Here is an 18,625-nt window from a genome sequence, read left to right as displayed (position 1 = left end):
CATTCCCATTCTCAAAAGGGTTGAGGGAAGATTCTGACAGCAGACCCTCAAACTCTTGATTTGACTTTAATGAGGGAGTCTACAAATAGTCAACTTCAGGGCAGTGACATATGCCAGGATGCATTTAGTGTTTTCATCACAACCCTATGGCATTAAATCAACAATTCTTAGTAAATGCAACATAGCAACATAGTTACTCCCTTTCTGCAGGACCCCCCAGTTGCCATTCCATCGCGGGGAAAGGTATGACTCAGATATTCTTCCCCTTAACTCTGTTTACCTAGCACACTGTTGGTTCTATATCTTGTCTATATTTCGAGCAATGAGGGTGAAATGGGTCAAAACCAAAATTCTGGGGGTCCCTAAAAATAAACCTATTCTGACTTTATGCTGTCCATTAGCGTAAAATGCTGCTTCACCCACAAAACAGCGAGCTTCTGTCTTTGGTATCCTTGACTAATTAGAGATGCAGCACTGCTCTGCCTCAGGGTGGCGCTATAGCAAATTGGTTCATCCAACTAGTCCTTTATAGCCTAGCAACTGTAACTATGCCCAGGATACCTCTGAAAAACTTTACAATATGCCAGAAAATATTTGTATATCTGAAAACTTGCCCAATTTCCCTAGATATTAGTGGAAAGAGTGAAATGTTACTCATACCTCAAACTGTGTGATGTGTGGAAGAATGCATTACCAAACTAGAAGAGAGCATTTCCAGAAGAAGAACTGTCAAACCAAACATTTTCTTGCCATTAAAGCTAGCATCAACATTGCTATGGCAAGTGAGTTAGCAGCCAGCCAACACTGGAATGGCCAGCTCAGTATTTCGCACACTGGACTCATCATTCCATAAAAGCTTACTCCATATATGCAATGTTTCAGTGTCTTTTTTGTCTTTTTTTCTCAGCAACGGCTTCTTAACATCCTTTCAGACTTTTAAGTTGTCTTCTCACAGTGGAGGGATGGACTGTTTTTTCACCTATTTTTCTTTGACTTTCTTCTTCCTTATGCAAGTAGATGAACCCATATCTAATCTCCCCAGAAATATGTTCTGAAAAATTAATAACATGTACTTAATGACTGCATGGCTTGATAATGGTCATCAAATTTGCTAATTATGTCACTTAATTGTGAACTATTCATAATAGCCACAAATAAAGTTCCACTGATGACACATGAATTGCCTCTAACTCAGAGAACTTCTAAATAATACATCTATGAGGAGACGGCTGTTACATTGAGAAGCTTAAATGAGAGGAACTGAAGGCGAGGAAATGTTCAAGAAATGAATGTCCATCTGTCCACTCGTTCTGTCTTTTCCTTGTTTTATTTGGTGTTCTAAATTAACTTCTCATACGGTTCTCCAAAAAGTCTCGGCGTGGCTCAGCTGAGCAGTTCCTCTCATATTTTATTGATCTTCATATAGTGCTCCTCTCTGTAGGTGCGTATGTGTGTCCATGCTTCCCCAGCAGGACAGCACTTAAGGAGTGCAGGTGAGGTTTCTCAGAATGAGGGTCAAGCACACCCTCCCAGGCTGCCGTACCCACTGCAGCCTCAGGGGGTCTCACGTTCGGAGAGGAAAGACGTGTCAAAAGTGTTCACAGCAGAGGAAGTGATAGTCTGTGGATGACCTTGAAACGCAGACAGAAGGGAGGCAAGCTTTGGTGTGAAATTGAGAGGGACATCTTAAATCTTTGTCGCCAAGTTGTGCAGCGTGGGTAGTTTGAAATCCCATTCACTATGTTCTATCAGTGGCTTTTTCACACTTGGCTTTACATGCAAGGGCATGTTGTTAGCAGGCCTGTGCACGGATTCAGATAAAACCAAATGTGGTGTTAAGAGTTTTACCAAAAGCAGCCAAAAGCAGTAACGCATGCTGGAGTTTGAACCCCAGTCTCCAGTGTACAAATCCATAGCACTATTCACTACAATGTTTGATCACCATGCAGTATTGTGATATATGTCCACAGAGTCTCTTTTAAATCCCTGTTCATTTACAGTAATGATGTACCAGATTATTAACACCATTTATTGCCAATTATTGCTAATATTATATATTGTTTAAAATAACAACATTATAGAATGTGACGCTATCCTAACGAGACTATCTGTGTTTTATTGGTGGGTTTTCCAGCGCTGTAGTGATGTGTGACAGGTTGAAGAAATACTGCACTGGAGGGGGTGCCCAAGAGTGATCTCAAGGAACCCAAACTGACCAACAAGCTCTATACCCTGAAGCTGAGCCTTGCATTGCTGAAATGGATATTTAGGAATGGCAGAGGCAATATAACATACAGTTATTATAGACACCAACCAAGAGTGCATTTGTACCATTTAATGACAAAGAGCAGGAGCTCAAGCCCACCTGGGGTCTATCTGTGCACATGCCTGGTTGTTAGAACCTACACTCTTAGACATTCCAGCCAGAGTGTAATATTGAACTATCATTATGTCTGTTGTAAACATGCCTTCTCACATCTTACAATGCTACTGCAGTAGTCTCTATAGTAAGATTCAGTTTAAAGACTAGGAAAACTTTCTTTTGTTAATGTATCTTGAAGGTGGGAGGAACTTTTCTTCACAATTACAATGGAGAGAATGGATAACTCAAATGACAGAAATGGCTCGTCAGATGAGAAGGACAAGGTAGCAAGGTAGATGGCTATCTAGATACTTTCCCTCAGTTTGGCTTCTTTTCTCCGGCTGAAAGGGTAAAAACTTTCTCAGGCATCTATTTTGTACTTAATAAAGGTAAAACCACACACATCAGCGATTCCCAGTGGTTATGAAATGTATTTGCATATTACATTCTACAGTAGTGGACCACTGATGAATGAAAACATGATGAATGACAAAGAATTGTGAGTTCTTTCAAACTGATGAGACAGAGGAATATAATTCTGCACTACAGAGTACTGCATAACATGAGAAATAACACTTTAAACACTTTTAGTGTTTAAACACTAGTGGAATGCTCTGTATTTTTGTTGTACTTTATTTGGAAAGAAATAGCCAAATAGAGTAAACATTATTTAAAGTTAAACGTCTAATTATATTAATGGTCATTAAGACTGGTACTAATATCAATAAAATGGCTTTTATACAATTCTTAAAATTATAAATTGAGATAAGTGAGTGTATTTCCATATTCATTTGAAAATACCTGTTTATGTAGCTTTAAGCAAACAGTATGGCTAGCAACTATTACAGTCATTATGGATTTGAATAGGAAATCAAAACCAGACGGCTTACCTTCCTCTTGGCACGTAACTGGCCGTGGTAGTTGTCTGACGAGTCTCCAGGGATCTCCCCTCCCCACAGCGTCACCCCTACTATAGTGTAGGTAATGCCCATCACCACTAGGGGCAGCATGTACACCAATGCAGTCACTATGATATGGTACCTGCAAAATAGAAACGTATTGAAGACAATTTACGATTAGAGAAGACAAGAATACATGTGACTGGTGGTGTATATGTACAACAAGTAACACTTTTCAGTGTTCAGGCACTTAGCAAAGGGTGTATAATGTGGTTACTTAAGGTTACAACTGGCAATATCTGCAACTGTCAGGGCCATTTTAGTATTAGGGCAATAAAGGCTTTCAAATAACACAAAATAACAATGCACATACTGAAATATAGAAATTGGCACTCTTATAGTAGACCAGTTGTGGGTTTTGGTGCAAATGGGAATGATTATTACTGCCTCATGAATAACTAATTGACACAGTGAGCATAGCAGTTTAAAATACAGTTTCAAATTGCCGTAAGGCCAAAAATCTAATTTACTTGTAGCTGATTATCCAAGATATGTATACTGTCCCACGTTTTCTTTAGTTTTGTAGTGGAGCTACAAGGCTCATGTTGCTAACAAGTGAAGAAAGCCTATATTGCACCAATTAGCACTGTGGTAACTGCTTATACTGCATCAAACAGCACTATGCTTAAATCATTCCACCTCAAACTGTGTTGAGCTACTAAATAATCTCAAATAGACTTGCTTGTGTGGTTTCTGACACTGTAAAACATACTGTTGTGTATAAAAATGCACAAAAGTATGTTGCTACGTTGCTATGCCGGCTAGAAAAACTAGCATAGACCAGCTCAGCTAGCTGCATATGTGGCAGCATATGTTGTGTTTTGATGCTCGTATGCTGGTCAACCAGCATGACCGTGCTGGCTGACCAGTTAAATCAGCACCAGACCAGCATTAGACTAGCATATAGAACGCATGCTAGTTTGTGCTGGATATGCTGCTGGATATGCTGCTATATTATATTTTTTCCTGTACTTTGTCCATGTTTATAGACAACAGTATGTCCAACAGTGTCAGAAACCACATTAGCAAGTCTGAGATTAACTAACAACTCAACCCGTTTGAGGCAAGTGTGAGAGTTGTTTTCAGGAAGATCTTCAATTACTCGGTAGCCATATTAGCCTTGAACAGCTAAATAATCCAAATGTCAGGCACCCAACTTGGCTTGTTGACTACATGGAATAATGAGGAAATTAGATTTATGGCCAAGCCACCACTTTAATTAATGTTTGAGAGGAAGCTGAGAAAGTTCTGTTCAAGAGGTACTCCACATTTACTTCCAAACTTTCTGCATAATTAAATGGTGAAGATGTAAACAAAGTCATTCAGAGTAGAAAACCAGACCTCTGAAGCAATTAATGCCTCCAAAAGTTACACGACAAAAGGTTATTGCATGAAATGTCTATGAATATGTTGCTGAGGTCTAAAACATTGTTTTATGATAGTTTTAATAGCAGATTTTGACTTCATTATTGTTACATACATAAGATCATTGTAAGGCAAAACATTTACCACTATTTTGCACTGTCATCATTACATATAAACACTCATGAGATACATGTAGGTTCATAGGTCATTCTGGACAGCAAATAAAATGGTTCTGTTTATGTTGTAGACATGGCGACCCCTGGTTTCTATCACCAACACTGTAAAGAACTTGCTTGTAAATCGACATGTGGATAGGTTTCTCTACAATGAACCTTTTCATGTCAAACCACTCTGAATGACTTTGCATCTCAGTGACTGAGTTATGCAGAAATTATGAAACATTTCCCTCTTTAAATATCCTTCTAATCAGGTCAAACTATAGAGATCTCCCTGCACATTCTGCAAAGTAAATATAAGTGACTCAGCATACATTATAGCATTTAAAATATTCTCACATGAAGGGGTCCTCCCCGGGTCTAGGCCAGGCCACGTAGCAAAGAGTCCTCTTGGGTAATTTTCTAATGGTGGAGAAGAAGCAGAGGGGAAAGGCCAGCACCACAGCCAGCACCCAGATACATACGATCACCACTTTAGTAGCAGTGGCCGACAGATGAGGCTTCAGCGGATGAATTATGGCCATGTACCTGCAAACACACGCAAACGCACACATACTCAATGTTCAGCTACGGTGCACATAAACACGATAGCCAACTTTACGCTGCTAACTAATGACAAAGCTGCAATAAAAGCACAAGAGGCAATATTTACACACTGTATTTTATGCTTCTGTTTCCTGCTATGAGGTAGAAGACGACTGGCAATGGTTCAAGTTCAAGAGCAGAACTAAAGTATGAGAGATAGTACTACTATATCTGTGAACTAAATCTTTCCACAGCACTGCAAAAGTTGAGATCACCACCAGCCACAGGCTTCACCTTGACAGTAGACCCAACACAAAATGATACAACTCACAACCCCAACACAGAAAAACACAATAAACACATGATGCATACCTATAACTGACGAACAACAATGTAAACAACATAATAGTCTTTTTTCCAGAGGGTGCGCTGCCCATGATCCTCCTAGCGTGGCCATCAGCATGGCTACGCCTCACCAGAGGCCAGAGGCTAGCGCTAGTTAGTACTGGGTTACTACCCTGGCGACCCTGGCGACCATACCAGCTCGAGCTACCAACTCAAGCCCAGTCCCTGGGCACGTGCACAGTCCTGACCTGAGCTGGACGAAGATCGCCTTCCAGCCGTTTGATGTGTCTTTCTACCCTGGTGTTTCATAAAGAACACTTCTCATGGTGGAAATCGTGGCCTTCCCTGTTTTTTACTAAACATCGATGCTACAGTACATTAGCATGAGTACAGACTGAGACACAAGAAAATAGAGATGCCACTGAACGTGAGACATGCATGGGTACTACAGCATTTGGTGAAACCCTGGAGGAGCCAGTGTTCAAATACCAAAGTCACTATTCAGGTGTTTGCTATGTTTCATTATGGGAAGGTGGGGAAAATACCCATGCTAAAAAGAGTTAACATGGCTTAATCACTAACTAGGCTAACTACTCTAGAAAGTTGTAAGCTGGTCAAAAAAGCATGAAAATTTATTTCGCTGACCAAATAACATTTAGGCACATTCTTTCCACTAAGGAGAAAGACATAGAAGATGACAACTTTCTATCTTGCCGTAGGGCGGTGGAGTATTTGGTACTTTTGAATGGCTATCTTTTAAGAAATGCTTTAATTAAACAGAGCTTATTTTACAGCTTAGCAGTTTTTAAAGGGAAAGAAAAGCAAATGATTCCATGACAATCACACTATTGGAAATATTCCATACTTGGACAAATTGGATAGTACTACTAGAAATGGTTTTGAATGCACAATATGTTTAGTGCATATTTCTTTGAGATGATGACACCAGATAGTGAAGATTCCTGGTATGGCACTCATCACTAATGATAGGATGTAGTGCAGGGATTTGTGTAGGCACTAGACAGACTGTTCATCGGTCAATTATTTTTCTAGGGCAGGCGAGGTTATTTAGAGGCACACAAAGCCAGAGCACTTTGAGTGACCTCGCATTCAGAAAGCCAGAGAGAAATGCCTCCTACGCTGTGTGCATTAGCTCTCACAGCCTGATGTACACACACACACACACACACACACACACAGACAAACGCACACAGGTTTCTCATGAAGTCACATATATATATATATATATATATATATATATGCTGCTGTCGGAACAAAATCTCAGATCTCCAAAGTGGCGAAAAAACATACTTTACTTTTAATGTATGTGATTGGAACCACACTTTTTTCCAAGTAATTCTGTGTTGTTTCTTTCATGAAATTTACACACAATGTAAAGGGCAACAGGCATTTTCAAATTATATAAAAAATTGAAAACCAACAAAAAAGGAGATGCAAGGGTCCAACAACAGCAATAAATAATACATATTAAATGCTATGAAGTATTTTGATGTAATAATGTCTTCTATATGTATATGTCCCATTTGTATAGTATACAACCCCATTTCCAAAAATGTTGGGATGCTGTGCAAAATGTAAACTAAAAACAAAATGCAATGATGTGCAAATCATTTAAACCCCTATATTTCATTGAAAATAGTACAAATACAACAAATCAGGTGTTTTTTTTAGCATTACACAACTTTACCAGCCTTTTGTTGTCGCCGTCCCAACTTTTGTTCTTCTTCTGTTGTTGGTATCAAATTCAAAATGGGCATATATTTTTCAAAAAACAATAAATTTCTCAGTTTCTACATTTAATATGTTGTCTTTGTACTATTTTCAATAAAATATAGGGGTTAAATGATTTGCACATCATTGCATTTTGTTTTTATTTACATTTTGCACAGCATCCCAACATTTTTGGAAATGGGGTTGTATATTGTCGCTGTCAGAAAAACTGTTTGTACTGCTTGTACTGTTTTTGACATAATTTGAAAAACATTTTTACATTGTGCTAAAAATTAATGATGAACAGACCAGCGGAATGGTCCAAAATTACATGGAAATGGAAATGAAAAAAAAACATATCTAGTTCCATTATCTCCCATTAAAATTTAAGAGTGTTTTACCTTCTCCTTTAACGATTTTGGAAATACAAGGTTTTGTTGCGACAGCGGTGATATCTACATGTATGTATATGTATGTTTTTCTGTATGTAATAAGAATATGTATTATGTGCATCACATATATACAGCAGTCAGGCATAACATTATGACCACCTCCTTGTTTCTACGCTCATTGTCCATTTTATCAGCTCCACTTACTATATAGGTGCACTTTGTAGTTCTACAATTACAGACTGTAGTCCATCTGTTTCTCTGCATACTTTGTTAGCCCCCTTTTACCCTGTTCTTCAGTGGTCAGGACCCCCATGGACCCTCACAGAGCAGGCACTATTTGGGTGGTGTATCATTCTCAGCACTGCAGTAATACTGATGTGGTGGTGTGTTAGTGTGTGTTGTGCTGGTACGACTGGATCAGACATCGCTGTGCTGTGTAATACATGCAGAATGTGGTTTGGTATTGTCTTGCTGAAATAAACAAGGCCTTCACTGAAAAAGACATCATCTGGATGGCAGCATATGCTGCCAAAACATGTATATATCATTGAGTGTCAATGGCGCCTTTTAAATGAACTCAGGCCCAGAGAAGACGGCAGCATTCCTGGATCCTGTTTCTACACAGTTTCTTCTTTGCATTTTAGAGTTTTAACTTGCATTTGTGGATGCAGTGATGAACTGTTTTCACAGACAGTGGTTTTCAGAAGTGTTCCTGTGCCCATGCAGTGATTTCCACTATAGAATCATGTCTGTTTTTAAAGCAGTGCTGCCTGAGGGCCCAAAGATCACAGCTAGGAAATACTGGTTTTTGGCCTTGTGCCTTGCATACAGAGATTTCTCCAGATTATCTGAATCTTTTAATGTTATTATTTACTGTAGATGATGAAAAGTAAAAGTTCTTTGCTATTTTATGTTGAGAAATGTTATTCTTGAATTGTTGTACTAATTGATCGTGCAGTCTTTTACAGAGTGGTGAACCCCCCCCCATCTTTACTTCTGAAAGACTCAGCCTCTCTGAGATGCTTTTTTATACCCAATCATGTTACTGACCTTTTGCCAATCAACCACCAGGTGTTTTTTCTTAGCATTGGACAACTTTACCAGCCTTTTGTTGCCCCTGTCCCAAATTTTGTTGTTGGCATCAAATTCAAAATGGGCGAATATTTTTCAAAAACCAATAAAATTTCTCAGTTTCAACATTTGATATGTTGTATTTGTACTATTTTCAATTAAATATAGGGTTTAAATTATTTGCACTTCATTGCATTTTGTTTTTATTTACATTTTGCACAGCATCCCAACTTTTTTGGAAATGGGGTTGTACATAAATTGTTATGGCTGTATTGATTAAAAAAAACAATAATGCAATAAGTTCACCAAACCACTGAGTAACAAAAACATGAACACCACACAAGGGTTAAAAAAAAAAAAAAGAATAATTTATCTTTTGTAAAAACACTTTCCAATGTCAGAACAGTTTGGTAGGTCCTGGCATTGTAGGTTATGGGCCATTTCTGTCCTGAAAATATACTAAAACCAACCCATGTTCACACATCAAGGTATCCTTTCTGATCTTTGCCAGAGGTACAACGTGATTTGTAGTTTATGGTTTTATTTTGAAGCCATTCTTACATGAAAGTGCCTACCAAGGCAGATAACACAATTACATGACATCAAAGCCTTTAAAAAAGCAATTGCATCAAGTACCGCTTGATCTCTCTGAAGAACCAGACCATCTTTCAACCAGCAGCATATCTAACAGCCCTTATAGATTCACAAGCTTCACTGAACAAGGCCAAACGGACGTGTGTTCCTGAGTTAGAGAGCAATACAGAGCTGCTGACATGAGAAATAAGCACTGGAGAAGAGGAAGAAGAGGCCTTATTATTGCAAAAAAGAAGCTAACACCAGCTCTGTCAAAAACATTAAACATTAACTCAGCGGAACACAGTCTGGGTGAGAGCGCTGTCGTCACAAATTTGATTCAGGCTTGTCTTCTCCAAGCTAAACTGTGCCGACATGCGCTCACGCCCGGCAAACATTTCATCGGAATTACACCAATCCGCTGACATTTGCTGCCTAACAGCAGCGCACACAACAAATGTGCCTAGAACTTGCAGATTCTAGTGAAAACAACACACGTTGAACCTCGATTAGCTTCTTGTCGTTCCTCATTTGTTGATGGAACTGCCCTGCCACTGTTGTACACCGCCGGTTACGCAAGACAGCTGATGTCTCTGACAGGATCGATAAGAAGCAATCCCCATTAAGATTTAATGCAAGATCATAAAAACGAATGAGCGGATAAGCAGTGGTGAGTGGCTAGGACTCCAGGGCAGTTTGGCTGGCTTGGAAATAGCTTTTCTTTTTATGGCATTCAAACCACAACATAGCGAAGACCCTACTACTGATTTGTGACTCGTCACATGACCGCCATTCAGTAGAGAACAGCAATGTTATGAATGATGAATTCCTTTAATAGAAGTCTACAGTATACATTGCTATAGTATTTACATGTAATTACATTAAATGTTAATTATATTTACATTCTGCATTGGTTCTGGATCAAGCCTGCATTTCTGCCATAAAACAACGGCAAAGATATGGCAGCACTGTAAAGGAAACGAAAAGTTTTTACTTAAATTCAAAGCATAATAAAACGTCCTCCTCTAGTTATGAAACTTAATAATTTAAATATAAAACCTTTTTTTTGTTATATTCTCTTAAACACAAGGTTCCTATAAGGGTTCCTTGGAGTGATTGCCATGAACCTCTCCCTAAAGAACTTTTCCATGTACAGTTCTAGGAAAACTGAATAGGTATAAAACCTTTATGGAGATTTAGACCTTAAAAATGTCTTTTTTGTGATTTTTTAAGACTCTACACCAATTTAAGGTTGTTCCTAAAAAGGTACATCCAAGCCAAGAACTTTTTAACCTTTAGGGGCATACAGGCCTTAAACCTAGCGCAGTATTCCTTAGAGTAGCATCATATTGCTTAGTCTCATCATTTTGACAGAATTCCCAATTTTATATCATTTTCCAAGTTTTATTCATGAATGTTCTCAGCATATATCAAGTAAATACATCATTCCATTGGGAATCCCTGTGATGTTAACCAGTCATGACTGCCAGACTTAACGTTGATCAAATTGAGCAAATAAAACCAAGCTAGCTTTAGCGATACTCTTACATCAGTCATCAGTCTCATCACTTTGACAGAATTCCCAATTTTATATCATTTTTCAAGTTTTCATTCATGAGTGTTCGTGCAGCATACATTAAATAAATATATCACTCCATTGGGAATCCCTGTGGTGTCAACCAATCATGACTGCTCGCCTTAGTGTTTATCAGTAGACTAGTAAATACAACCAAGCTGGCTTTAGTGATACTCTTACTTCAGTCGTCAAACAAAATGATAAAGAAACCAGCAATTGTTTTTATTCAACTCAAAATAGACACCAGAGACAAGTTGTTTATCCTGTCAGCTAGAATGAAGACGCCAAACTGAGGTGAGTTCTCTAGATAGCAAGTTGCCCTGCTAAGTTTTTGTCTTTTAGCTCGCTGTCCTCCACATCCGATGATATTTCTATCATTTGCATTCTTTCTGCAATGATGATGTAACGACTGTTCCTACAGTTATACAGCTGCTATAAAACTGCTTACTGTTTAGATATTGAACATTTTGCATCACAAATAGCAAAACTGATATGTGGAACAGGTCTGTGTCATACATGAAAATGAGAGACACTCTAAATTTATTGGAGTAAATTCTTTTTTTTTGGAATGGGCCAAATGCAGATAGAATCTTTTAATCCTAGCAACTCATTTCCTGCTTGGAATTATAAGGTTCTATTTGGCAAAACATGAAAAGAAGCAATGATTTTTTAAGGAACACAAACAGTTGATACTCATAATTTGTTTTGAAATATAAAATCATTGTTGTAGCAGAGTGTCTAAATCATGAGAGAGTTAAGTTCTATGACAGGCATTTATTTTTATTATTAATTTATTTTTTTAAGACATTTATTTCATGTATTAGGACAAATCATATTTTTCTTATTCTAAAAGCAATTAATTCAGTATAAAGGTCAGTGCTAATTTTTTTGTCCAGTGCAGAGGTCAGTTTTAGTTAGGAACCATTAGTTTAAGTGTCCTTTAGGTTTCACAGCAACCAGCTACTGTAATGAACTGTCCCAGCAAGTGTAGCAGTGTAGCAGTTCAGTCTAAAGGCAGAATGAGGTTTTGTTTTATATCAGAAATGTGACTCATTGAGCCAAAATGTCTTATTTTGGGAGAAAGAAGAAAAAGAATTATGGGTGAAATAATGAAATTAATATTTATGTTGTAATCAAGACCACATCAATACAAAGGTTTACTATTTAATTCCCTTTAAGATTGAACATTTATGAAATTTAAGACCAGACTAGTCTTAAATTTAGGACAAGTTTTATAAACTTTTCCCACAGTCACTGAGCAGTGTGGCAACATGACAAAGCAGCAGAACCTGATTGGTCCTTTGTGTGTATTGAAAGTGCTGAAGGGCTCACAGTTAGAACCTTATAGAACTAAGTTAGAGTAACACCTCACATGATGTTAGTTGTCACAGAATAACTATATGTGAAAAACTCAATTTTGACAAAAATGTCAGATAGAACAAAGGTACGTAATTCCAAGGGGACAATAACTCACCCCAAAGCAGCTGTAGCTTTTCAAACGCTAGTTTTTCTTCATCAGAATGACATTTTCCTCATCTTTAAACAGGAAAATCTCACTCTAGACTACTGTGGCACCGGTATAAGATGTGAATAAGCACACTTACAACAGATGCAGTGATGGTTCTATTTTTCATTTAGTCCTTTTAAGAGTCCTTTTAAGAAACTCATGTAGAAAGTGCTGCTTACAGACTAAAATGGCAGATGGCCCTCTCCACATGTGGCACGCTCTTTAACAGATGTTTTTTAAGGGTTATAGTAAAGAAAATAGTTCTATATACAACCATGAACACTCAAAGGCCCTTTTGCATGATTAAAAGGTTCTTTGCATCATGAAACGCATTTTTCAGATTGATGTAAAATGTGCATGAATGTGCTGAAAAAGGTTCTATATAGCACCCAAAAGGGTTCTTCTATTGTTACAAGCCTGGCACAGTAATAATAGAAGATCCCTTTTGGGTGGTATATAGAATCATAGAAAATGGTTCTATATAGAACCATCTGCAGCACATTCTCTATCAGTCTGAAGAACCATTTCATGATCCAAGATGAACCACATGAACCATTTTCTTTACTAAAGAACCCTTGAAGTACCACCTTTTCCACAGTGTACTATAACAATCAAGCACCATACGATCATGGATGATTAGCATATTTTCCACTGATCAAGGCTGACTGCATGATACGTTGCAGTAATGGTCAGAAATGAACAGAAACGTCCATAAGTGGCTGCATGTACTTAGGCATTAATGAAACTGTCAACTGTTCTATGAATGAATACTGATGAATCATGTGGGGACATTCAGCTCAAGTAAATGGCTGGACTGGATCACTGGTGAGGCAGATACATGAAGTGCTATTGCCAAAGAAAACATTTTAATCAGCCAGCCTTTTACATCCTTAGGAAAGGTGTCAGAAGGGTTCTTTAGACACCACAAAGGAACCAACTTTGGTTCCTTAAAAGAACCTTCCAGTGGATAGTTCTTCAAAGAATCTTTACTGTAAGTATATAGTGCAAACGTTTGTCCGAGAACCATACGTCGAGGCCAAGAACCACAGAGGAACCTTTATTTTTAGGAGCGCAGACGTCAATCTGAGTTGAACACCACTTTGGAAGCCTGTTTGTTTTGTCTGTCTGCTTGTTTATTTCTTTGTTGATCTCCTGGCTTTGCTTTAACTCAGGGTGGCAGGCCGACAGAGGGTGGGCTCAGGGCTTAGCGCTCTCCACTTGGCTAAGCCTGGTAAGTGGCGAAAACAAAAAAAAAAAAAATGAAAATAGCCCCGCATCAAAAGCCATTGACTGCTGTACAGTCTGACAGAGTGATGTCTATATTTGCCGATCACCCAACCGCCATGCATGTCCAGCCAGCTCAATAACCGTTCATGCACTAATTAAGTGCTCTATCAATATGGTCTATTGGTCTATTGACCATTTGATTTGTATTGGGGACTCGTAGTTCCCAATATTCATCTGATGGAAGTCCTCTGCATGGTTCCCAATATGATTTACCTAAGTGCCTGTATCGACACACACTCACACCACGTGCCTTTAAAACGTATTAAACCACCCGTACAAGCACAGCTCCATTCATGACAAAGCTATTGATCACTCCTAAAAGCCAGCATTTAATACTGTAGTGTGTTTTTCTGGACTGGAGCAAACCTGCCAGGTATCAAAAGAACTGTGGGTTGTCAAAACGAAAGGGGACAGCAGGATGTGGAAGGAAATGGGGGGATTATATGAAGGCTCAGAATGTCAGAAGGTGGCATAGAAACCCTGCACAAATGAACACCAGCTTATTTAAAGCAACAGTTCAGCACTCAGAACCATTTTGCCACTTTACTCCAAATGCAAGACATGTTTGGTGTCAAAAGTTTGCTTCTTTAGTTTGGCACTGGAGCTACAAGGCTAATTTAGCTAACAATCAAGGTATCATGTATACTTCACCTATTAACACTGTGCAAACTGCATGCCTAATCTTAAATGCGTATGTGGTTTCTGACAACCATACATATCTTAGCTGATGGGTTCTGCAAGGTGGAAATTGTGTAAATTGCAATAATTTCTTCAAATTTTCTACATAATTAGATCATTAAGATGTATAGATTGCCCATATCTAGGAAAAACAACATTTTCTAGCTTTTTAAGTACCTGAACATTGTTCAAACCATCCACATCCCACTCATACAGTCCATGTACAAAACCAAGCTGCAAAAATACCCTGCTTTGAATGCACTGTTTCTGTTAAGTCACAAAAAACTCTTGCTATTACTATCCAGCTGACAGCACTTTAGCCCCGCCCACATTCCCTGAAGTTATAAGGAGTGTTTCAGCCTGGAGTGCTTGCTGAATAGGGTGCAATACAGGATAGCCAGTCAGAACAGGCACAGTAAGAAAAAAACAGCCTGTTTAATTCAAAGGGACAAAAAGGGGGTTGGAAAATAGTCATTTAACATGGATCATGACTGTTAGTGGTATATAACATCACACAAACATCATAAGTAGACATCAATGGAAAAATGCTATAGAAATGTAGGACATGGATTTATTACTATCAACATAAATAAAATGGCTATATTTGTGTAGAAGACACTACACACTTAAAAAAGGTGGTTCTTCAAGGATTCCTTAGTTAAGAAAATGGTTCTATATAAAACCATAAACACTGAAAGAGACCTTTGCATGATTAAAGGGTTCTTTGCATGGTGAAAGCCTTCTTCAGAGTGATGTGCTGTCGATGGTTCTATATAGAACCTTTTTTTGAAAAGGGTTATAAATAGCAGCCAAAAGTGTTCTTCTTATGTTACAAGCTTGACATCGTCACAGTAGAAGAATCCTTTTCAAAAAGGTTCAGTATAGAACCATATACAAGACGCTCTCCATCAGTCTGAAGAACCATTCACACAAAGGGTTCTTTGAGTGTCCATGGTTCTATACAGAATCATTTTCTTACCTAAAGAACCCTTGAAAAACATTGTTTTTAAGAGTGTACTGTAAAAAAAGAATTGCTAAATGGCTTCGCGATGCAACTATGAATGACTTTGTTCCCATCTCAAACATTATGCAGAGAATTATGCAGAGAATTTGAAGAATCTGTGAAACTGTCTAAAAAGGCAGCTGCTCTGAGAACTGAGCATGCCTGGAGCATAATATGTTTTTTTTAATCATTTTCTTTTATACATAATCACAGGGGGATTTTTTGGAAGTGGTTAATTGTATAACTCCTGTATGCTTATTCTGTCTATCAGAATAGTCATGCTGTCTCTAAGGGCCTGATCGTTTTAGGTCATCTTAGAATGGTTTGTACTTTTCTATGCCTCTCCATCACGGGTACACAACCTTGGTACTTAGGGAGGGGAGATTGTTTGGGCCAGTTGAGGGTGATAACACTCTGTACAGCTGTTGTTTGCTTCTAATCTCTGTGGGAGAAGGAACCAAACTGGTGTTCTGCGAACATCATTGTATGACGACGTTTTGAAATAAATCTAACCTTCTAACTCCTCAAAAGTGCACGACTCTGTCCAGTTTATTCTCAATAACTTCTATAACGACTCCACAAGTCAGCACTGTCCTCATAGGTTCAGTGCTAAGGCAGATCGTAGAACAGTGCCAGGGGGCAAAACATGTTCTAACATTGTAGACAGGCCATCTCAGGTCCTCTGAGGATATGTCAGTTATGGGAGAAGGCCACTGAGGCAGGGCTTGTAAATGCCCTCAGGTCTTAAATCAACATTTAAATACAAAATGGCTCAGTATTCCCTAAACTCTAGATTTGTTACTTAGGTATTAAGCCCTTACATGACCAGGGCCTGCCAGCGGGCACAAAGTCTTATTACACACTTCTATAACCTAAGAACCAGTTTGGATTGAAGTGCCTGTAATTAGTGAATAGTATGCCTTTTTATGTAATAAGCTTGAGATTTTAAAGGACTAAAGGAACAAAAACTGGTTCCTCTGTGGTGTCCAAAGAACACTTCTGACTCCTTTCCTAAGGATGTAAAAGGCTGGCTGATTAAAATGTTTTCTTTGGCAATAGCACTTCATGTATCTGCCTCACCAGTGATCCAGTCCAGCCACTTACTTGAGCTGAATGTCCCCACATGATTTATCAGTATTCATTCATAGAACAGTTGACAGTTGCATTAATGCCCAAAGTACATGCAGCCACTTATGGAGGTTTCTATTGAATGAATGACCATTACTGCAACGTATCATGCAGTCAGGGCTTGATCAGTGGAAAATATGCTAATCATCCATGATTGTGTGGTGCTTGATTGTTACGGTATGCTCTAAAAAGGGTGGTGCTTCAAAGGTTTCTTAGGAAAGAAAATGGTTCTATATAGAACCATGGACACACAAAGAACCCTTTGCACTCTTAAAAATAAAGGTTCCTCAATGGTTCTTGGCCTGGAGGTGTGGTTCCCTAACCTCCAGCCCACGAATGCCCCCGTAAAAAATTATAACAAATGATAAGGTTTTATTGGTATAGAAGCTTTACATGTTGCTGGGGTTCTTCAGACTTCAAAACAGGTTCTTTACACCCACACTTGTCATTTACATGAATAGTTATTTCAAGAATCAAGTATTTAAATCAAAAGCAGTGGTATCACTCTAAAGAACCATTTTAACATCTATTTTTGGTCTTTTTTTTTACTCTATCCACCTCTATTGTGTGTAGGAAGTATCTGTGGGAACATTTTTTCACATTTACTTTCAATGTAAGTTAAAGGGGAAAAATCTAGAATTGCCTAAAAATAAGAAAATATGCACTTCAAACAAAGAAGCTGCTGGTGTTCTCAGAATAATGGACTGACCACACCTCAACATCACTGAATGTGTTTAGGATCACCTGGATTGTGAGAAGCAGGAAATGTAACCAACTTCTAGGACTGTATTTAAGATTCTGCCCATCAGATAAACAGCACTTAAAGCTTTCAACTTTAAGAGAGAGAGGAGAAAATCAAGCTCCACTTTTGCTTCAAATCTGAAAAAATCCACAGGTGTTTCTGTCCATCCTTCCACTGTGAGAAGACAACTCAACACTATGAGTCTGAAAGGATGAATAGCTGTCAAAAAGCTGCTACTGAGAAGAACATAACTCAGAACAATGGACAGACCACCCAAGAGTCCAGACCTCAACATCACCGAATGTTTGATTGTGAGAAGCAGAAAATGCGACCAACTTCTAAGACTGAACTTTGGAGGTGAAAAGTATAAGTGAGAATTCTTATATGAAGTATTCTGGGCAGTGTGGTAGGAAAATATAGAGAGAAAAAAGAAACTGCTTATGATCCAGGACAACCCAAACACCTCATCTGTAAAACAAGGTGGCATTTTCTTGTATAAGCATGGTCATTTGTCTTTTTGATCACATGACTGGCATTAGAACAGGTTCTGGAGCACAGAGAGGGATAATAAATGATCAGATTCAAGCAAACGCCTCAGAACCCAGTGGACTGTGTCAATTGCATTATACTTGTTAAAAATGGCAAATAAACCCTGACAAGTTCTCTATCCCTGAAAAGCAATGAGGTATTCTCTGTAGGATACTGATATGGTTTACGCAATGGCAACATTGTTGGGTAGAGAATTCCACTGTGAGAATGAATGACTGTTTGCTTCTCCCATACCGCCCCCTGGAGATATTGTAAATAAGTTATTAGAGCTGGCTAATGGGCAATCGTGTGAGCAGTCTTCAGTTCCAACAGAAGTGCTGCGACATAGTCTGCCCTAAGCTGTTTCTGAATGTAAAGAGGTGGTCTTAAGAGTAAAATACATATTATGCAGCTAAAGAACATTTCTCCTAGCTTTGGAATGCTTCATAATAAGTAAGCATTTGTGAACTCCAGGCTAGAACAAGTGCTTATCTTCTTAGCTTCCCAGAAATTCTCAACAACAACAACATAACACATATATATGGGTATTCCTGCCTTTGTGGGGTATAATCCAGTGCCTTCTGTACTAATGTAGCTGATTTTTTCTGTGCTACACCTATTTCTAAACCTAACCTTAACCTCAGCAATTAAGAGATAATATTTTGATTTATTTTCTT

At 38.4% G+C, this 18,625-nt stretch overlaps 1 protein-coding gene across 1 annotated transcript in view; it reads right to left on the bottom strand.

The window, feature by feature from the left end:
* Nucleotides 1–18,625, bottom strand: part of tacr3a (tachykinin receptor 3a) — a 44,806-nt gene that overhangs the window by 23,887 nt on the left and 2,294 nt on the right. The window contains 2 exon segments of the mRNA XM_036583483.1: nucleotides 3,253–3,403; nucleotides 5,202–5,390. Of these exon segments, the coding sequence (XP_036439376.1) occupies nucleotides 3,253–3,403; nucleotides 5,202–5,390 (340 nt within the window).

This window comes from Colossoma macropomum, unplaced genomic scaffold (genome assembly GCF_904425465.1).
Source record: "Colossoma macropomum unplaced genomic scaffold, Colossoma_macropomum, whole genome shotgun sequence".
NCBI classification, from domain to species: domain Eukaryota; kingdom Metazoa; phylum Chordata; class Actinopteri; order Characiformes; family Serrasalmidae; genus Colossoma; species Colossoma macropomum.
The sequence above is the reverse complement of the archived record's forward strand: the minus strand, read 5'-3'. Positions and strand labels throughout refer to the sequence as shown.